Source organism: Thermomyces lanuginosus (assembly GCF_041956635.1).
Source record: "Thermomyces lanuginosus strain ATCC 200065 unplaced genomic scaffold VTN49scaffold_22, whole genome shotgun sequence".
Classification (NCBI taxonomy): Eukaryota; Fungi; Ascomycota; class Eurotiomycetes; order Eurotiales; family Trichocomaceae; genus Thermomyces; species Thermomyces lanuginosus.
In genome coordinates this window covers 449,194-469,536 of record NW_027192356.1, presented here as the reverse complement: position 1 = coordinate 469,536, position 20,343 = coordinate 449,194, and the positions used below count along the sequence as shown (strand labels likewise).

The 20,343-nt window shown below is 50.9% G+C and overlaps 9 protein-coding genes across 9 annotated transcripts; 5 read left to right on the top strand and 4 right to left on the bottom strand.

Annotated features, from left to right (window-relative positions):
* Positions 1-77: 77 nt before the first annotated feature.
* Positions 78-1,102, top strand: VTN49DRAFT_1091 (uncharacterized protein; the record flags this gene model as incomplete). The annotated part of the gene is made up of 3 exons (XM_069408668.1): positions 78-449; positions 507-891; positions 945-1,102. The coding sequence occupies 3 exons, from the start codon at positions 78-80 to the stop codon at positions 1,100-1,102; spliced, it is 915 nt and encodes a 304-aa protein (XP_069270131.1).
* Positions 1,103-1,402: 300 nt separating this feature from the next.
* On the bottom strand, positions 1,403-3,665 carry VTN49DRAFT_1090 (uncharacterized protein; the record flags this gene model as incomplete). Its single annotated transcript, XM_069408667.1, has 8 exons — positions 1,403-1,670; positions 1,725-2,178; positions 2,239-2,414; positions 2,468-2,747; positions 2,799-2,988; positions 3,049-3,285; positions 3,355-3,525; positions 3,606-3,665. The coding sequence occupies 8 exons, from the start codon at positions 3,663-3,665 to the stop codon at positions 1,403-1,405; spliced, it is 1,836 nt and encodes a 611-aa protein (XP_069270130.1).
* A 1,153-nt stretch (positions 3,666-4,818) lies between these two features.
* VTN49DRAFT_1089 (uncharacterized protein) lies at positions 4,819-6,116 on the top strand (the record flags this gene model as incomplete). The annotated part of the gene is made up of 3 exons (XM_069408665.1): positions 4,819-5,239; positions 5,302-5,688; positions 5,746-6,116. 3 exons carry the CDS (start codon positions 4,819-4,821, stop codon positions 6,114-6,116), a joined length of 1,179 nt encoding a protein of 392 aa, XP_069270129.1.
* Positions 6,117-7,010: 894 nt separating this feature from the next.
* On the top strand, positions 7,011-10,507 carry VTN49DRAFT_1088 (uncharacterized protein; the record flags this gene model as incomplete). Its single annotated transcript, XM_069408664.1, has 2 exons — positions 7,011-7,607; positions 7,664-10,507. The coding sequence occupies 2 exons, from the start codon at positions 7,011-7,013 to the stop codon at positions 10,505-10,507; spliced, it is 3,441 nt and encodes a 1,146-aa protein (XP_069270128.1).
* Positions 10,508-10,708: 201 nt separating this feature from the next.
* VTN49DRAFT_1087 (uncharacterized protein) lies at positions 10,709-12,140 on the bottom strand (the record flags this gene model as incomplete). Its single annotated transcript, XM_069408663.1, has 2 exons — positions 10,709-11,897; positions 11,956-12,140. 2 exons carry the CDS (start codon positions 12,138-12,140, stop codon positions 10,709-10,711), a joined length of 1,374 nt encoding a protein of 457 aa, XP_069270127.1.
* Positions 12,141-12,663: 523 nt separating this feature from the next.
* On the top strand, positions 12,664-14,511 carry VTN49DRAFT_1086 (uncharacterized protein; the record flags this gene model as incomplete). The annotated part of the gene is made up of 4 exons (XM_069408662.1): positions 12,664-12,936; positions 13,014-13,807; positions 13,859-14,211; positions 14,273-14,511. 4 exons carry the CDS (start codon positions 12,664-12,666, stop codon positions 14,509-14,511), a joined length of 1,659 nt encoding a protein of 552 aa, XP_069270126.1.
* Positions 14,512-14,804: 293 nt separating this feature from the next.
* On the top strand, positions 14,805-15,471 carry VTN49DRAFT_1085 (uncharacterized protein; the record flags this gene model as incomplete). Its single annotated transcript, XM_069408661.1, has 3 exons — positions 14,805-15,144; positions 15,204-15,271; positions 15,325-15,471. The coding sequence occupies 3 exons, from the start codon at positions 14,805-14,807 to the stop codon at positions 15,469-15,471; spliced, it is 555 nt and encodes a 184-aa protein (XP_069270125.1).
* Positions 15,472-15,897: 426 nt separating this feature from the next.
* Positions 15,898-16,659, bottom strand: VTN49DRAFT_1084 (uncharacterized protein; the record flags this gene model as incomplete). The annotated part of the gene is made up of 3 exons (XM_069408660.1): positions 15,898-16,307; positions 16,381-16,519; positions 16,582-16,659. The coding sequence occupies 3 exons, from the start codon at positions 16,657-16,659 to the stop codon at positions 15,898-15,900; spliced, it is 627 nt and encodes a 208-aa protein (XP_069270124.1).
* Positions 16,660-17,662: 1,003 nt separating this feature from the next.
* Positions 17,663-19,140, bottom strand: VTN49DRAFT_1083 (uncharacterized protein; the record flags this gene model as incomplete). The annotated part of the gene is made up of 2 exons (XM_069408659.1): positions 17,663-18,007; positions 18,058-19,140. The coding sequence occupies 2 exons, from the start codon at positions 19,138-19,140 to the stop codon at positions 17,663-17,665; spliced, it is 1,428 nt and encodes a 475-aa protein (XP_069270123.1).
* Positions 19,141-20,343: the final 1,203 nt, after the last annotated feature.

Below are 20,343 nucleotides of genomic sequence, written 5' to 3'. Positions count from 1 at the left end.
AAAATAAACGGAATCCATTGAATTGATCCTCAGTCCTGGGACCCAATCATTGCAGTAATTTTGTCTTGCCGTGTCTCATGCGGAGCGCACTCTTTCGGACAACCATTCTGCGTCCAACGCTGCCAGTCACTCAGGGACGAAGCATATCAACCGCTCCTCAGCGCCTTGCGGACCAAACATGTATGATCACCGGAGGATCCTCTGGAATCGGGTATGCCATTGCCGAACGGTTTCTCGCAGAGGGAGCCAAAGGAATAATTCTCGTCGGACGGTCGAAACCGCGATTAATAGAAGCGAAGACGCGATTGGAGCAGCGCCTTTCACCTGAGCGAAGTACTACAATCTCGATCCTGCCAGGAGACGTCTCCAAGCTATCGGAAGAGAATAGTAGGCGAGACGACAACGACAATGAGCGGAAGGGATGGCTGAAGGATCTGGAAAAAGAAATGGTACGAATTTGCTACTTTCCCTGCATTCGTGCAATTTACTCAACGCAGTTCCTGCAGGAGAAAGTTAGCATTCTCGTCAACGCCGCCGGGCTGTCCGTGTCGAAGGTTTTGATCCGCACATCCCCTGCCGATATCTCCGCAATGCTGCGCACGAATCTTGAGGGAGCGATCATGACGTCGAGAGCCCTGCTGAAAGCTTGCCTGCGCACCGCCGTCAACCGAGATACATCAGCGCCGCGCTCTAGATGCGTGATCAATATCTCGTCTCTCCTCGCCTTGCGCGGCGACACGGGTACCGTGACCTATGCCGCGTCCAAAGCTGGATTGATTGGCATGACTAGATCAGTCGCAGTGGAGGCTGCCGAGCTTCTTCGTGGGAAGGGCATGGTGTTGAGGTCGAATGTGATTGTCCCAGGTTATGTCGACACGCCTTTCATAGAAGGTAATTTCTCTTCTACCTGTTGACTATCGTGCCTAGATTGACATTGTCGGCAGATTTTAGCGAAGAGCGTGTGTCTCAGCTGAAGGAACGCATCCCGCTGGGAAGATTTGCAACCCCCGCCGAAGTTGCCGATGCAGCGTTGTTCCTCGCAACAAACGAATACGCAAACAACTGCGTACTCAATCTCGATGGTGGTCTGAGTGCTACTTAACCTTATAAAATATCGCATGAAATCCTAATTGCGTTTGAATCGCCAAGCATGATTATCTATCCTGTGGGCTATTCGGGCCATTCCATCGGCTACCATGCAATACATTATCCCCTGCCCATGCCTACTCTTCCGAATATCCCAATTCGATCATGCCGGAATGGATATGAAACGCAAACACACAAAACACAAGACCACGCCAACCCGCCATTACCATGATGAGAAGATCCAGAATCATCGAATAAACAAGCGGCCCGCCCGCCATAATATACAAGAATAAAACAAGTCCTTCTATCGAACAACCTAGTCGATCAGAATCGCGCCGGAATCGTCTTCAATCACAATCGGCTCTGACGCGTCACCGTTGCCCTTTGCCAGTCGCTTCGGGCTCGGCTCTGCTTCTGTCATTCCAGCCTCTTCGGCCCCACGTTTTCGTTGTGCTGCCTCTGTACCATTGGCAGTGCCATTGGCGGTCTGCTCGCCAGAGGGTTCAGGCTGCTTAGGCTTTGGCGGGATGGTGATGGTCTCTCCATCTATAGAGATTGGACTGTCTTCTGGCATAGCCCTTGGCCTGTCAACCAGTTAGTCTCAATAGACACTCTATCTAAACAAATGAAAAGCATACCGTTCAATGACGAGCAGCTCCAGATTGACTCGGGTGTCCTCATCTGCTTCATCAATCACCGTGATAAGACTCTCGCCTTTGATACCGAACTCGGCCAACTTCTTGGGGAGGTTGTCCTCCAAGTCCGGATCGTATATCACCCCTTGTTCAGCACTAACGGAGAACTCCTCTCCGTACTTCAGTTGCCCTTTGAGTACATTCTCCACCAGATCATTTAGCGTAGCATGTTCCAGGTCTACAAATACTCGGCCCTGGGCAACTGAACAAACGGGACAGTACGGGTTTGGCGGCCTCAAACTCTCAGAATTGATGGCCCTGACACTGGATCGTTCGAGGAACATCATCTTAGCTTGGTCATAGTTCCCCTGCAAAACTTTGAAAGCCTGAAGCACACAAAGTCCAGCCACCATCGCATTTGTCGTAGCGATGGCAGGAATAATGTTGCCGGCCATTTCTGCGGAGAATCGATTGCGTTAGTGACGTTTCGGGGGAGCTGGCCACGTGAGAAACCTACGCTTGATATCAAATTTCGACTTTTCCTCGATCTTGAACACTCTAGATCGCAGATTGGCACTGGCAGCCACAAAGTCTAATGTATCTTCGTCATCCTTATCGAACGTGATGATCGGCTGAACACCATCATTACTCTGCTGTTGCAGTGACAGCATCCGTTTGCTCAACCGATCGAGACTTGGGGCGACTTTCAGTTATACGTTTCGGAAGACTTTATGCATGTCCCTTACCTGTCTTTGAATACTACAAAATTCTCCTCCAATGTCCAAACCTTCTGGTCATTTTTGGACACGCTGCGGTCAACCTCTCCGCATCCCTGCTCTATCGCGCTGAAGTCAAGGGGCACTGGAGGATCCCGCGATTTCCACATGTCCTTTGTATCTCGTAGTCGTTCAATATCCGTCTTGAAGACTTTCGTAAATACTTGCTCGGCAAATTGTTCAGTGCCCATCGAAGCGCGGATAGCCTTGAGAGCCTGCGCTTCTTGTCGAAGATTCTGAATCTCCTCCGCTGTATCATGTCAGCTTCTTCCAATTTCCTTCACGCCCTGAATGTACATACCATTCTCAGCATCCTCGCTGTGGTCCAACTCCTGCTCATCCGTCTCACTCGTTCCGAAGAGTTCGGGAAGTAGATAGCTCTTTGCCCATACGATGCAGTGGATTGGTTGACTTGGTGTAGACCGGATCGTGCAGACGGGGAATGACTTGGGCACTGGCTTGGGGTTGCAGTCGTAGCATTCGGTCAAACCCTGCATAGAACACGAGATCAGCATCAGCCTTTACGCCGCCCGTTTTCAGTATCCAGTTACCTTCTTGATAACTTGAACTTGTCCATTGAAACCCGTTGTGCCACTCTCGATGAGTGGGACATTAGCGGCCAAACACATCCGATTGACATGGCGCCGCGCATCGAGGTTATCAAGGGCATTGAATACGATATTGAATGATTTGAACCAATCGACGGTAAACTGACTGTCTTTAATATTCGCGTGGTATGCGTAAAGCGTCGTATCCGGTCGGAACTTCTGCGCGACTTCTTTGGCGACCTAAATGCCCGCAAGGAACCGTTAAACTTCCTAGTGGATTTGACAAATCGAGCCGTCATTTCGACGTACCAGGGCCTTCGGCTTCTTAATGTGCTCTTGACGAAAGAGGAACTGCCGATTTAGGTTGCTCAAATCGATGGTATCGAGATCAATGATGTGAATTTCACCGAAGCCAGTGAGCTGGAGGTTCTTGAGCAGTTCGCATCCGATGCCTCCTGCGCCTACTAACAAAACACGGCACTACGAGGAACGATCGGTCAGTACTTGCAAAGGGAATCGGGGAAATTCTGAAGCCTGCAATTGGAGACTACAGTACTCACCTCCCGAATGGTCCTTGAGAGGGTCCCCAAGGACCGCTTCAGATGCGTATCTCGTCCCATGTTACCAGCGAGCCCGAGAAAGAACCATACGGACTTGGTCGCCGGACGATGATTGACCCAGCCGCGCAGGGAGCCCGAAGGAATGAAAGGAGAAAAAGAGAGAATATTATGGACAGCCGGTGTTGGGTTACGATAATATCAATGGTGGTGGATTTCAGATGGGATGCCTGAGGCTACGGCGTTCTGACGTCGATCGGTCGCGAACGCGATTTGATGTTCCACGCGGTCCAAGTTTGCTAAATACGGTACGGAGTACGCAGTACTCGTACTATGACACCAGAAGCTGGGTCTGGCAAGACAACTCACACTATGGAGTACAGAACTGATCGGTAATGTCTAAAATATATATGTTCGGCCTCAATGTCCCATCTTATCCGGTCAACGGGCTTTGTTCTATCTGCTGGAGCGGGAACCAACACTCCAACAATCCCTCTAGCACATGGCCGTGGTTGCAACTGGCTCGAACATTCCCTGCTCCTTACCTCCAATCAGTGAGGCCAATGGCCACAGACATGAGTTCAGCGATTCGTGGAAACCTCCCTCCCAAAAGCGCCCGAAACCTTGCAGTAGGAGCCCAGGAGTCGTGCATCGCAGTCAGACGGGGTGTCCACCTCCGTGGTTACAAATTCCTAGCTTGGCCAAGCAACGTACGGAGTACATAGAGAATAAAGCAAGCCAAAGACTAATTGGAACCCAGTGCCTACCGAATTATGTAATCTTAACTTCTCTTCTCGGCATCTCCACCAGTAGGCGAGTGGCAGTGGGCGGACAACCCATAGCGTTGAAAAGTGTAGGTCGTTCTGCTCTCGACGACCTCCGTTGCTACGAGCCACAATACTTCTGTGCCTTGCTATAACTCTCTCATCAATGCACTTTAAAAGCGTTGGCAGGCCACGTAAGTGACGAGGATACTAAAGGTCCCCGTCGGATAACTACAACAGGAGAGACATTCCAAGAACATCAAATCCGGCCAGTGCTTTCACAACGGAGGTATACGGGACCATTGCCTGTGTCATTTTGATCAATTGGGGTCGATCTCTTGGCCCAGGATGATTTGAGCTGGATACATAATATTGAGCTGATTTGATTTTGGCTTGACTGCTAAAAACTCGGAGTTCAAGGACAAATCAATAGTTAATCTGAGGAAAAGACCATGTCCGATGACGAGGCAGATCCTGAGCTTTTGGAGCTCTTACGCCAGTCCTTGGGGCTCAAAGGACCATCAAGGGCGGCAATCCCAGCGGAAACAAAGGTCTTGAAGGATGCGGAGTACATCTATGACAATGCCATCGACGTGGCTCTTGATCCGCAGAAGACCAAAGAAGCTGCGGAGACGATATGGGAGCGGATGCAAGAGCAGTCCTATTCTATCAAGTCATGGGCCCAGCATGAGCTGCACCCAAAGACCAAAGATGAGGCCACGGTAGACTTCATCTTCACAATGGATTTGCTCAATTTCAGTTTCTGGTCCAAGGAGACGGATGTATCGAAGCGATTCGCCGTCGAGTACCGTGGAAAGCGATGGACCGGATACTGGAGCTTAGTTGCTGCACTGCAGAGAGCTCTGGATGAGAGTAAGTATCTCTCGAGCTGCTAGCCATTTTTTGGGCTTGTTATCGGTAACTAACACTCGCAGAGATTCCGATCACGAGCCCATCGTTCTGGTGCCAGGAGGATGAATGCACTGACGATCTACTAAAACACGTATTTCGTTCCGCTACGGATGAGCAGATGCCCCTGCTAGAAGAGCGAATTGCGTGCTTGCGGGAAGCGGGTCGTATACTGGACGAGGAGTTCGACGGAGCTTTTCTGAACTGCGTCTATGAGGCCAACAAGTCAGCGGCCGTGCTAGTAAATCTCTTGGCAGACAAGTTCCCTTGCTTCCGTGATGAAGCCACCCTAGATGGCCGTCATGTGCGATTCTACAAGCGAGCCCAGATTCTCGTTGCGGACCTATGGGCTTGTTTCGAGGGCGAGGGATATGGGCAGTTTGATGACATTGACAAACTTACCATGTTTGCTGGTGAGTCGACGTACGTTCCGTTTTTGGTTTTGCATCTGAGACTCACCAACATACAAGACTACCGTGTTCCCCAAATGCTTCATACCCTAGGGTCTCTGCTCTACTCACCGCGCCTGGAATCGCACATTCGTAGGCTCGAGGAGATCCCAAGCGGGTCGAAGTGGGAGATTGAAATCCGGGGTGTCAGCATTTGGTGTGTTGAGCTGATTCGGCGAGAAATACTGCGCCGACATCCCGAGGCAGCGCACATGACATACAATCCGACCAGTGGCGACAACGAGGACGCCGCTAGCGAAGGGCAGGTTGAGAAGACAATCAAGTTGAACGCCATCTTGATTGATTTCTTTTTGTATGACGCAATGAAGGCGTTGGAGAAGGAAGGGAAGGAATCCATTCCCCATCACCGAACCAGAAGTATCTGGTACTGATTCTCGAGAGATTTCTGGACTGACAACACAACCTTGCCTGTGGAGGAACACTACAATGACTATCATCTAGTACATAGTACCTCTAGTTATCAACTACCTAGTTGTGAAAGATGAAATATATTAAATTGATTCCTACATATTTTACGATCAATATGGTTCCGCCGTTGATTTGGTCTGTCAATTGTGGAATAATTGTCTGATCACCCTTATGTAGATCGAGGGACCGTGTTTCTTGCTCCGCCGTTGACGGTCGTGCAACTACTCCCCTGCGCTGTCGACTCGCACCCGTAGCTTTGGCCTTTGAAATTGGTGATCGTTTGCTGCGGAGAATTTTTCTGAAAGCTGAAAGCCAAGCCATGCAGCCAAGGGTCTCATTCGGAACCTTTATTTTATTCATGGACGGAGTAGCATTTGTCAGTTCCAGTGCTTCTCGGCGCTCAGAATTCAGCGCCTCAGCCTCACCTGTCAGTGTCCCCAGCTCAGTTACAGCTTCAGGGGCCCCAACTTTTTTTGTGCGGGGGCAATATACTATCCACCCTATGAACACTTGCAGGTTTCTTTAATATAGATGGAACGCGCCGTTCGCTCCACTCAGCTGGAAGCACCATCCAACGCGAGTATTAGTCGACTACTGAGGGTTTATTTTCATATCTATTTTCAATAAACACTTATCGCGATGGCAGGGTTGCCGCAATGCAGCCAGGTGCTGAAACCTGAGCGCGGATGCCGACCATCGCCGATCCCACCTAGCCTGGGCCATCGGCCAATTTGTATTTACGATTTGCCCGAGCAAAGGGTCCCTGGACCAAATTGACATTGATCTCACTGGTGCTTCTGTTCTTCAGCGTACTGATCACATCACTAAGTAGCTTAGCAGACAGGTTGTGGGAAAGTATGGCTAAGTTCCTTTGCGGACTCAGGTTGGGTAGGAAGGCCAGCAAGGCTGCAGTCTCTCAGAACAGTGATATTTCTCCTGTGCCGCGTCCATTTTTGACGACACCTATCCATCAGCATAGTCAGGCTGCAACTACGGTGACGGTCCCTCTAATCCCATCAGAAAAGGCTGCGCCTGCGGCATCATCGACTTCAAATGCCACGCTCTCCTCACAAAGCACTACTCCTCAATTACCAAGAACAGAAGTCGCCCATCTGTCGCCAAAAGATGACTTTGATTTTTGGGGTCGAGCTTATGAGATTTTGCTGGCCCGGGAGCCCGACTTGACGGGCGACTTCGCGAAGCACTTGGCGACACTGCAGAACGATCCCAACCCATTGTCGCCAAAATCAGTCCAGTCAATCGTAACCCGGCTCCTGGACGATCGCGAGAAGAAGCAATGGCGGGTATCTCTTCTGGGAAACGATGTAGTGATTCGAGAGCAAGCGGAGAGACTAGTGAAGTTTCTTATCTGGTCCGATTCGATCGTGTCGGCTGCGGTCAGCTCTCAGCCTTATGCGGCGTTGGCATGGTCTGGCGTTTCGCTGCTTCTCCCAGTAGGTCATCTAAGATGATTATTCCGTATGCCGTGCTCGAGGCTGACCCTTTGCAGCTGCTCAGTAGCGGTGTGGCAGCAAATGCGTCCATGTTGAAGGGCTTCAACTCGCTTTGCGATCTCCAGATATACTGGCAGATCGTCGAAAAGACGTATCTGCAACCCTCACGTCGACAAGAATATAAGGAACTCTTAGAGCCCATTGCCAAGCTCTACTCGCATATACTTGAGTACCAGGCTCGCGTTATTTGCCATCTTTCCAAGGCCCAGCTCTCAAGAGCGTGGGAGAATGTTGCTGGTGCGAACGATTGGGATGGAAAAGTGGCAGAAATTGAGAGCCTGAGCGAGCGGTACAATGGATACATCTCTCCGCTAGAAGCAGAAGAGGTTCGGAAGAGCAGGGACATGGAATTGCAAAAGATGCAAGAGTCGCAAATCATCCTGGATGAGATTCGTGTGATTCTGGAGGAGAGTAGAAGAGAGACCCAGAAGATTAGCGAGGACCAAAAGCAGACAGCCCTTCTGCAAGATCTGGCTTCCGATTATGAGAGTTACAAGGACTTCAACCCACCTAGGGTGCAAGGGACGTGCGAATGGTTTCTCACGGACGAGAGATTTCTCGAATGGAGGAGTAGCGACTCTGGCCTTCTCTGGGTCTCTGCCGGCCCTGGTTGTGGGAAATCAGTCTTGTCGCGGGCACTAATCGACGAGCGCCGTGTGACCACGAATGTCGCGACGTCGACTATCTGCTACTTCTTTTTCAAAGACGGAATCCAGGACCGCATGTACGCGACTGATGCATTGTCTGCGATACTCCACCAGATTTTCACGAATGTTCCTACGAGTGGTTTGATTCAACATGCACTGCCCAGCCACAAAAATTATGGAAAAAATCTGAAAAATAACTTTCCCGAGCTGTGGCGAATTCTCATGAACTGCGTCAAGTCTCCAGATGCTGGTGAAATTGTCTGCGTCCTCGATGCACTGGATGAATGCCACCACGATAGCAGGCAACTGCTCATCAACAAACTCAGGGAATATTACCAGAAGCGCTCGCAGGCGTCTGGTCCACGGCCAAGGCTCAAGTTCCTGATTACCAGTCGTCCGTATGATGACCTACAGGCGTCGTTCAACAGATTTTCTAACATCATGACGTTTGTTCGTTTTGATGGCGACGACAAGTCTGCTCAGATCAGCAAAGAGATAAATCTAGTTATCGATGCTAGAGTGGATGAGATTGCGCATGATTTCAGTGAAGACAGCCGTCGGAAGATTGCAGAGCAGTTGAAGAGTATGGAGCACCGCACATATCTGTGGCTCCACCTTACCTTCGACATCATCGAGCAAAGCCCGAGTGAATACCGCAGGGTGTCGGATCTGGAAGCACTTCTCACAGGCTTGCCTTCTCAAGTGTCAGAAGCATATGAAAGGATTTTGGAGAAGAGCAAGAATGACCTTCATACGGAAACTCTGCTCCAGATTGTTCTAGCCGCTGTGCGTCCATTGACTCTGGATGAAGCAAATGCGGCTCTGACAATAGCGTTGAAAAATGGTCGATTTGATTCTCATGCTGCCTTGGAATCCAGTATGTGGCCCAGAGAGAATTTCAAGAACACAGTCAAGAATCTCTGTGGCCTCTTTATCAGCGTTCATGAGTCCAAGTTATCATTTATCCATCAAACGGCGAGAGAATTCCTGATCAGTCCCGAAAGGAAAGGCAAATGGCAGGGCCGGTTGGACCTCGCCAAGTCTCACAGCAAGATGCTAAAAATCTGTCTCGAATATATGCCCTATTTCAATGAGCAGATACCGATTTCGGAAATGCGGGTGAGATTTCCGCTGGCGGACTACGTTTTAGGACTCACATTTTTCCACGTCGAAATTGGCAAGACCGAGAACGATTTGCAGGAAAGCGTTTTGGACTTCTTCCTCAACCGAAACAAAGCGTACAAAGTCTGGGACCGTTTCAACTTTGAACATGACGACCCTTCGGCGGAAAACAAGCAGTTACCAGCTCCATTGTATTACGCATCGTATGTCGGTCTCGAGCGAACGGTGGAACGACTTATAAAAGAAGGCGTCGATGTCAATCCAGAAGGCGGATGGTTTGGTTTTCCGCTCCAAGCTGCCTCTCTCCATGGTCAAAAGAGGATAGTTCAGCTACTGCTCAACGGGGGAGCTGATGTCAATGCAAAAGGAGGCGAATACGGCAATGCTCTTCAAGCCGCCTGCGACACAGGAGACGAAGAGATTGTGCAGCTTCTATTGCAAGCAGGTGCCGATATCAATGCACAAGGTGGAAAGTATGGAAATGCTCTTCAGGCAGCTTCCTTGCAGGGCAACAAGGAGATAGTGAAGCTGCTATTGGAACGGGGTGCTGATGTCAATGCACAAGGTGGAAAATATGGAAATGCTCTTCAAGCCGCTTGTTTGGGAGGCAACAAGGGTGTCGTGCAGCTCCTACTAGAGCACGGTGCCGATGTCAACGCACAAGGTGGCTACTGTGGAAATGCTCTGCAGGCGGCTTCCTTCGAAAGCCACGAGATAGTGGAGATGTTATTAGAGCGAGGCGCCGATGTCAACGCACAAGGTGGATACTACGGAACCGCCCTCCAAGCTGCTTGTACAGGAAACAAAAACAAGGAGATTGTGCAACTCTTACTGGAGAGCGGCGCCAACGTGAACGTACAAGGTGGACACTACGGAAATGCCCTCCAAGCCTCCTGTATCGGAGGCAGCAAGGAGATCGTGCAACTCTTGCTGGAGAGGGGGGCTGATGTCAACGCACAAGGTGGACATCACGGCAGTGCCCTTCAGGCTGCCATTTATACCGGAGAGGAAGAGATTATACAGCTGCTTTTGGACCATGGTGCGCATAGAGTCGAGCCTGTGATTGCATGATTGTTGCTATCTTCGAGTTCTCCGAGCTGTCCGTTGCATTTTGTTACTCCATTCGTCTATTCCCCGCTTTATTTCCGCTGCGTGGTACAGGGCGATGATGTGGGTTGACAAGGATAAGCTCGTGATTATCACTTTGATGTATATCTAGATCAGATAAAAGGGTATCATCTCATAGTACATAGCCAGTCGATGGCTCATTGTCTATGCTGCCACTGTCGCTCTCTTCCCCGTTGTATTTGCCTTCCTCTTTTCCCGTCTCTCCATGTCTCGGATTCTATTCAGTATATCTTCTTTCCATGCCTGATAATCCTCTTTCCGGTCCTCGCTCAGATAATCCACTCGAGGTTGCATCATTGTCCCCAGACCGGGAAGTAGAACACCTTCTCCCTTTTGTCGGTAAAGATCCAAGTACGAGCGTTTGGCCGTCCGCTGTCTCTTCACAATTGGATTATTCTCTGCCTCGTCATCCTCGTAACGATGCGCATAAAGTCCATGTTCGTGGTCCGCAGCGTCGTTCTCACCCGCCAGCGGGATGTTCTGATACCATTCTTGATCTTTGGCCCAATTGTGTTCTTCGATAAGGGCGATCCAGGTATCGACATCCTGACCAAGTTGTTTTGCATTCACCGGCTCGAATCCCAGACTCGAGAGTGCGGTTTGCCGCATTTCTGTGTATGTCTTTTTATCCATTGTTGGCTCTTCCGCATTATTTTGAGATTCGGATCGCTTCTCGGTGTATGTCGCTGCGACTGTCATGGGATCCGAACTGCGTCGCCGAGCCAGTACGAGGAAATACACAGCTACGATCAAGGTGTAGACACGTTTTTTGTAGTCATCTGTTTCCTTGGCCCTTGGATTGCGGAGGATGTCAAGGAAGTCAGCGTCGAAGTCGGCATCCTCCGATGACATGACAAAGTGCAGTATCGATGAAACGCCGGCAAAGATATGGGGAGGAAAGGTCTGCGATATTGGAGGTCGTGACCATAGGCTCATCCGCGGTGCTGGCGTCGCCATTGTTTTGCACACCGTCCGTATCGACGGCATGACCCAAGTGGGCGCATCCGGAATATTCTGCCAAGCATTACTGATCTCAGTATCCGATTGCTTTGTCCCTTGTGTCCGTGTTTTCGACGGTGTCCCCTTAGACGGTGTGTTGTGGACTGTTCGTGGTGCTGCAGATCTCGTTGGGGTTTTCGCGGCCGATGTGGTCGTCGCCTTGGTTGGTGTTGAAGGGGTGGCGGTGCGTGACGATAATGGCTCTCTAGGTCGGCGCCGGGCCGATGACGTATCTTTCAGGTTCTGTTCGAGATACGCGAGAAGCTTTTTGTATACGCGTGGTGGACACGGTGGGTTGCCGAGGAGTGGTGGGAGCTTCAGCGCGCGACTCAGCCTGCGCGTTGGGTCAGCAAAACAAAAATTATCCACCACATAAGTTGATCACCTATTACCGTTTGCAAGCAATTTCCGCGCACGCCCACGGCCGGGCAATCTCCTCTTCGGGTTTGAGGCTGGCGGCATAGCTCCGCGACTGGGCCAGGAGAGCCCGCGCGAGGCTGACCAACTCATGCGGCATATCATCGGCATGAGTGGGAAGTAGCGTCGCGAGGGCCTGCTCGACCGGGCGGTTGTTCATTTTACCCGCTATCGAACTTTCAAAACTGAGATCAAAGGAAACCACTATTGTTGTAGGTCATTATTCGGCACAGATTGTCGGCAACAGAAACAAGAAGCCTAGCGTAGTTCTGCGGCCCAGTTCGACAGTATGGGGTTCAAGGATCCGTCCAAGAGGCACGCTAGCGGATAAGGTTCAATCCACTTGATCCCCCCCGATACTCTTGGCTTTGATGAGGGTCCTAATTTCCCGGAGCGGAGGAACAACAGCTACAATGGGAATGTTTGAGAAGCATGTATGACAACAAGAATATCCCTTGCTTATCAATCGGCTCGACCCCGCGTCCTTTGGGGAATACAGAGACGGACGGGGAGTCTACCTCTCTCCAGAATGTCGAGCTTATATAAACTGCATAATGCCTCAGTACATCTGAGCAAGGCTGATGTACGGGGAATAATATAAATCTGGTTCTCTGCCGTAGGTTGAGTCGTACATCAACCGATTTTCGGATCGTGCACTTCAACCTCCATCAGCTACTACAACCATGGCCCCCAAGTACCAAGAAATCGCGGCGATTGCGCAGAAGCGTCGAGCTGAGGCGCTCAATGCTGCATACCAGATTCCCGATTACGATGTGAAGGACCTGCCAAAGGACCTTCGATCGGTGACGGCACAGGCGGGGGTGCTGACTGCCGAAGAGCTGGAGATCATCAATCTAGATGTTGGCGAAATCCTGCAACGGATTAGAGACCGTAAGTTGACGGCGGTGGCTACGACCACGGCATTTTGCAAGGCGGCCGCTGTGGCTCAGAAAGTGGTAAGTACGACTGTCGTGCATACTACTAGCAATGAACAGTGAACTTGAGTCATAACTCCCGCTGACAAGTTGATCAGACAAACTGCGTGACGGAGGTTTTATTCAAAGAGGGCCTCGAACGAGCCAAATTTCTGGATGAGTACCAGGAGAAGACGGGCCAAGTTGTCGGGCCCCTACATGGCCTCCCAATATCTCTCAAAGATCAGTTTGCTACGCCGCCGCATCCGTCATCGGTCGGCATGGCGATCTTTGCCAATGAACCAACAAAGAAGGAGGCGCTGATTGCCACCGTCCTCCGAGATCTCGGGGCAGTGATCTACGTCAAAACCAACGTCCCGACGGGAATGGCGATGGGCGAGACCAGGAACAACATCTTCGGCGAAACGTTGAACCCTTTCAACAAGGGAGCAGCACCGGGAGGCTCTTCCGGCGGCGAAGGAGCATTGATCGCCATGAAAGGCTCCCCACTGGGGGTTGGTTCCGACATTGCCGGGAGCATTCGAATCCCGAGCGCGGTGTGCAATCTGTATGGCCTCAAACCGTCTCACGGACGTTTCTCGGGTTTCGGTAGCAAGGGCGCTTTGGCCGGTGTAGATTTTCTGCACGGTGTCATTGGGCCCATGTGTCGGTCTTTGAACGGCGTGAAAATATTCGCGGAAGCTGTTTGCTCCGAACGGGTCGCGCTATGGGAGCATGATCCTCAAATGCTACCTATTCCATGGCGGCGAAATGTCATCCAACCGCCTGGGAGGAAGCTGAAAATTGGCATTCTATGGAATGACGGCAACGTCACTCCCCACCCGCCGATTTCTAGAGCTCTTGAGACGGTTAGGAGGGTCTTGACCGAGGCTGGGCACGAGGTGATTGACTGGTCAGTTTTCAATTACGGTCACCGCCGGACGATGCTAACGTCCTCACCTAGGGAACCCATCGATCATGATGCCTTGATCAAATCCGGTGGCGAGGGATTGGACCTTCTGGGCACGGATGCCTTCATCGAAATGCTCGAAAGATACGATGAGGATATATACCGTGTGATCCGCCAGCAGTTCAACGCCGATCCTAAAGATCTCACACCGCAGAAACTGAGGGAAATGATTATGAACCGGGAACAGCTGAAGAAAGCGTACCTCGACCGTTGGATGGCCACGGGGAAGGATGGAGGACGCGTAATGGACGGCATCATCGCGCCCGTTTGGCCACTCGTAGCGAATCCGCTCCGATTTGCAGAGGTGCAGCATTACGTCGGTTACACGAGTGTCTTCAATACGCTAGGTGAGTGTCAATTTGCCAGGACAGCTTCCAAAGATCGCTCAACTGACAAATCATCTACAAGACTACTCGGCATGCACGTTCCCCGTGACATTTGCATCCAAGTCACTAGACCCTAAACGGGGGCCCGAATGGAGGCCTCTGAATGAGTCTGATGCAATCATCCAGGACGCATATGATCCCGACTTTTTCGATGGCACGCCGGTGACACTGCAGCTGGTTGGCAAACGGCTTGAGGAAGAGAAGGTTGTGGAAATGGTCGAGATCGTGTCAGAAGCGCTCAAGGCAGCAGGTGTGCATTAACAATGGAATACACCATTAGTTCTGTAGCACACATGTCTTAGGTCAATGCAAGCGCGAATGGATGATTCGTCAAAGATAGATGTCAATGGGGTTTGTGGTGCTTAACCCTAACCCTGACCCTATAGGATGACGATGCCAAGCCGTAAGCCGTTGCGCAGGCAACGTCTAAATCCGTCCCGAGTTTGGACGACACTCAACAAAGCGACAGAAGTCCAAGACTAGTCTGGTAAACGTTCGATCCGGCACATCAGACAAATACAATTCATCCATACCTCCTCGCACGCACAAGAACCATGCCACCACGGCGATCAACCGGACGCTCGGCCGCGGGCCCGAAAACACAGCAACAATCAACCCTTTCATTCGGGAGCAAGTCCCGAATCACCAAGCCGACAACATCACCACCGGGAAAACCTGCAAAGCGCATCAGCGAGCCAGTGGCCAAGGAGATCGTTGCAGAGACCAGCACTCCAGAAACCCCCGCGTCGCCCGAACTTTCCGAAGAGCCAAGCTCGCCGGTAATTGAAGAGCCGCAGCCGCAGACTGAGGAGGAGCGCCGCGCGCTGCAAATCACAGATGCGCAGTTGAAGAGGTATTGGAGTGATCAAGAGAAATCGAGGAAGACGCCACAGGGTAGGGCACCTAAAATATCTCGATATATCTCGAGTGATGTTAACGTTGCCTGCCGATAGTGCACCAAGATGATGTCGATCTGCACGAAAAGATTTTGCGGCATTTTGATCTCTCCAGTCAATATGGGGTATGCTTTCACTCTATATGGCTCTATTTGAGTAGCTGGCTAAGAAAATATAGCCCTGTATAGGAATCTCTAGACTTCAGCGGTGGCATCGTGCGCACAACCTGGACCTGAATCCGCCAATCGAGGTCCTCGCAGTTTTGTTGAAGGGAGCCAAAAAGGGCGTTCGAGATACTGCCTATATCGATGAATTGATCTCATGACAATACTCGACGTGCTACGAGTTAGGGCGTGGGATATGTGTGTTTGTGTATCGGCGGCGTTTAGGCGTTCACTTTGGTTTCTTGTGTCGGCTTATAGATGACAAGGAGATTACTCTGTATGCATAGCACATGTTAACTGACACGAATGTACAGATTTTCGATGCAGTGAAGTTTCCATTGCGAAGGGATTGTTCTGATTGATTGCGATGATGACTGTGCTACAGCTTGACGTCGATCACCGTTTATCCAGTCGCAAGACGAGCTCACTCGCTCAGATGTTAAATATCAAAAGAGAAAACAAAAAAGTTTCAATTAGAATGATTGGATTGAACTAACAATTACCGTGATCCACGGACAATAGCCAACGACTCAACCAGAGCACATATACCACCCACTGATTCACTCGCGATCCGATCCATATTGACTTCACAGAACAAAAGCCGCAATGCCAACAATGGCCGCAACGAGCCCAGCAAAGCCAAGATGAAGCGTCAAGCTGGCAGCAGCACCGGGACTTGCGAGTACCGAAGGGGATGGGTCAATCACAGCAGATGAACTACCCAAGATGCGGCCGGAAGAAGAAGCTCCTGGTATGGTTGACGCGCTGGGAAGTGAGGTGACGGTGTTATCCGCAGCTGGCAGGCGATTCGAAGCAGACTCTGTCGAAGACGTCAAGTCCGACGAACCAGTGATCTCAGGGTTGGAGGGTCGCCCACTGGAGGTTGCGGACGCATCGCTTGTTGGAGCGGAAGTTATGGAGGAAGTCCCGGTGACGAATGGGACGGTTATGGGCACGCCGGCGGAGCTGCAGATGGAGACGACGGCGGACGAGACCGCTGTGTGTGTGTCTGAGTTAGCATGGACGGCGCAAATCAACGGCGAGCTTAAAGGAAAAGACGGGTTGCGTACCGGACTGCTCGGCCGCATTACAAGCCGCATCAACACAGGGCTGGATCTTTTGCACTAACTCGGGCTTGCTGCAGTGGCATTTGAAGTCGTCGATGCTGGGGCAGCCATCGTCCAGGACGCTGTCTATGATACAATTGAGCTGGGATTGTCTATAATTAGTACTATCATCGGTTGTCTGAGAATGTACGAGGTGTTGCTTACGCCGCAGGAGGGGATATCTTCAAACTGCGCAGGTACAAGGCTCGCTCCGAGGAGGACGAGAAGCAAAAAGGTCTGCATTTTGAATCGACGATGCAAGTAGAATAAATCCGTCTCGTGTTTGATATGATGATGAACTGACCTCTGTTAGATGTTTTGTGCCAAAAGCAACTTCTGGAAGCTCTTGGATTGAACGTTTTATGTACAAAGGAGGGCACATCATGTCACAGCCGCATCCATTCATCGCTCAGTGACTTTGCGTAGGATTGAAAGAAAGTAACTGTCGGATCTGGTTTGAGTTCATTGTCCATCTCATACCCGAGAACACCCTTAGCGTTAGAGTTCCAGACAGTGTTCTCCTGTGACCTAGCGTTGATGATATCCGTGCTCCTTATGATATGGAGGTCCCCATGATTCTATTCTATGCGTGTGGAGTCAAGTTCTGATGATTAATGGCTGCTGAGCAATGTTCGCTGTCCGAGGGTAGGACATGGTAGAGCCCTTGGCTCTGTGCGTGCAGAATGGTACGCCATTAGGTAGAAGGCACAAAGACCAAGCCAACAGCCTGAGACTTGTAGAAAAATGAAAATTTGGTTGCTTGATTAAAAATGAGGTTGCCTTTCCAATGCAAAATGTTGATAGGAATGAAAATATATATAGTATTTCTACCTGGAGTTTGCCTGGGGACCATGCCATAGAGTAATCACCAAGTAGGTAGATGTTAGTACCTATCATGGAGAATACAATCCTACTGCTGTCATTCTCCAGCTTCTAAGATGAACGCATCAGGTTCTTGCTCGCGATGCCGCCTTGATCAGCATTCATAGGGTTAGGGTTAGATCGCATCTTGTGGTTCATCTGTCCAACCTTCTGACCCCCTACCACGGTAACAAGGCCCGTTAGAGTCGATCCGGTGGTGGCACGAAGGACTGCGATACAAGACATGCTGTACAACATCGTAACTTTTGTTCTACCAGAGTAAGAAGCACATCTATATACAAGTTTTGGAGAACGCCGATCACCATAGCCTCAGAAATGGTGACGAGAGAAGATAATCGTCGTGGAAGATCTAATCGCAGTCTGGTCATAAAACATACTCCACAGTTTCACATTTCCCAAACTCGTCCATTTTGGCTGTGATACGATCAATCATCCAGCCCGATGTCACGTTGACTTTTGGTTCGCCCTGCATCGTACCCCGCGACGCAAGGCACCGTCCATCCGGGTGATGGGTGTACTGTAAGCAGTCAGATTTGCCCTTACACCTTTCCCGGCACTCTTCGGCTGTGAATTTATGATCAGGACTTTTGTCGTCCTTGACTTCGTCTTCGGAAAGATTGTCCCAATTGTTTCTGACGCCGCCAATCTCCGGGAGGACCAGGTTCACGAAGATGTCACGGAAGAGGACCGTATTGGTTCCGGACCGATGCTACGGTGTTAAGATTAGCAGAGCCAATGATTAGGAGAAGGCGGCCTTACCGAGTCCAGCCATTGCTGGTCAAATGCCCACATATCGTAAACCTCGATCGGAGTCATATGGTGGAATGTTACCACCGGGTGGCACCACGCTCGCCGGCTGTAGGCCTCAGAAAAGCAATCCAGATCCCAGAGCTGCTTCCCCTGGGACATGGGCCAGGACCACGTCAATGACACACCAACGTCCTTGAGCACTCGACCCAACACACTATCACCTGCCCACTCCCTAACGGTGAGCTCCTCCAGCTCCGACATATGTGTTTTTCGATGTTCGGAGACTTTTCGCATTGCTGGGTTTGAGAGCACGAACCCCGAGCCTCCATGGGCGAAGACGTTATCGCCAATCGCTGTCTGGCATCCCAGGTACTTGGGCTGCGAGGGGTCGTGCTTGGATACCCAGGCCAACAAATTCTCCCAGAAGAGATACGTGTCTGCTTCTATGAAAACAAACCATTTTGCCGTCGGCTGTCGTTCCAGCACAGCATCTATCATGGGGAGGAACTTCCATTTGTCCAGCATCCAGCCAGGATTGCCCTGCCGGCCGTATTGGCTGTTGAAATCGCTCCCATAATCCTCGGGCCGGAGGGCCACGCGACCGCCGCGTTGGACGCGGTTGTAAAGATCGAACTCGGCCTGACTTTGTTTGATGTGATCGCTCACGTTCCGCAGAACATCAACCGTCCTGACACCGCCAATGACTTCCTCGTAGTCGGACACGATGACGAAATTTGGGGTGCAGCGTAATACTGTGTCGAGTTGGGCCGGGACCTTGTTCAGCGCTTCGGTAACCCCGGTTTTGAGGACGACCAAGATGTCCTCCATCCCGGGCATGTCGGGACAATGGACGGTGGACGCATTGGAGTTCGACTGCTGGTGTTTCGAGGCGTCGTCGCCCGCGACGACGCCGCCATGGTTGGAATGGGTCGAATTCTGCTTGGATTCAACACGTGTAAAAGGCAGCTCTTGAACAATGGCCGGTGAACGTAAACTCCACCAGAGGCGAAAGATGAGCCCAGCAAACAGCAGCACCGCCAACAGGGCTATCCAACGGCCTCTTGCGGCCAGCTTGTAGATCGAAGGCGACATCAACACTCGAAATTTTTCCTTTTTCAGGACGATCGATCCAAGCTGCAGGAGCTCGATGGACGCCCCTACTTAGAGTACCCCAAACATCACGAATGTAGGGTACGGAATGTGTACCCTCTTACGAGGAGGAAACATGAAGCTTAGAAACATGCCCAGGTGGCTCTACGACGCTGACGAGTTGCTCGATGCATCTGATCTGTCTTAGAAATCCCGGCCCCAGCAGCCACCGGCAAGGCTGAGCCTCTCTTCTTGGCCCGGCAGCGCGCTGATTGGTGCAGTCAGCAGAGAGCTCCATCCCGACCGGGTCGGTATCGCTGGATCGACAAAGATAGCGCAGTTATTGGCCACGCATGGGGGGGTTATTTTTGCACGGCAACGACCCGTGCTCGAAACAGGCATGGGTGAGCGACCGGGCAATGAGCAAAAAGCCAGCAAGGTTTCTGGGGTTCCGGAACACGACGCCAAATCCAACAGTCGTCGCAGATTTTGCAAGCATTGCGGCTCCTAAGTGCCAACAATTCAGCATTGGCATGTCTTGGTCCATTTAGCGCCCGTATCCGTATCCACTGCTGGTGATAACTTGGTTGAAGGGTTTGAGCTTGGAAGATTCCACTGCTGAGGTCCGTTTTTGTCCATAGCCATAGTCAGAACCAGAGTTCCGTGTCCGAGTACTTGTACTCTGGATTCTTCAGGAATCTCTGCTCCAAGACACGACACTTTCAATTTCGGTCGTCTCTCATCTTTGGTGCACGATCTGAATTCCCTTGAACAAGGTTAACTTACCCCGCGCTCCAGGTTATGCAAACCCGCAGGGGTCACTGAACCAATGGAAAAGCTCGCAGATAAAGTGTCTACGCAATCCATTCGTACTGGTATCAGTAGTCGCAAACTGGTGACGTCTGCACTCGAGCAAACAAGACTATGACCAAGTGTGAGAAAGATTATGATCAGCAGTGACATTGTAAATCAAACGATGCGCGAGTCAGCGTGTGACGAGCGTTACCGTTGTTCAATTCAGCGTTCTCTGAAGCCTGCTGCTTTACAGAAGGTCAAGGACGGGCAGTAGTTTTGAACGGTGGACTGACAACTGGATCTCCTGCATGTATCTGAACAAGACGCTTGTTCCGCACTTCAACATTCGAATGCATGCGTTCGTGGTAGTCCGGCTCCCTTAGGTAGTTACTTTTCAGGGGTAGAAGTACC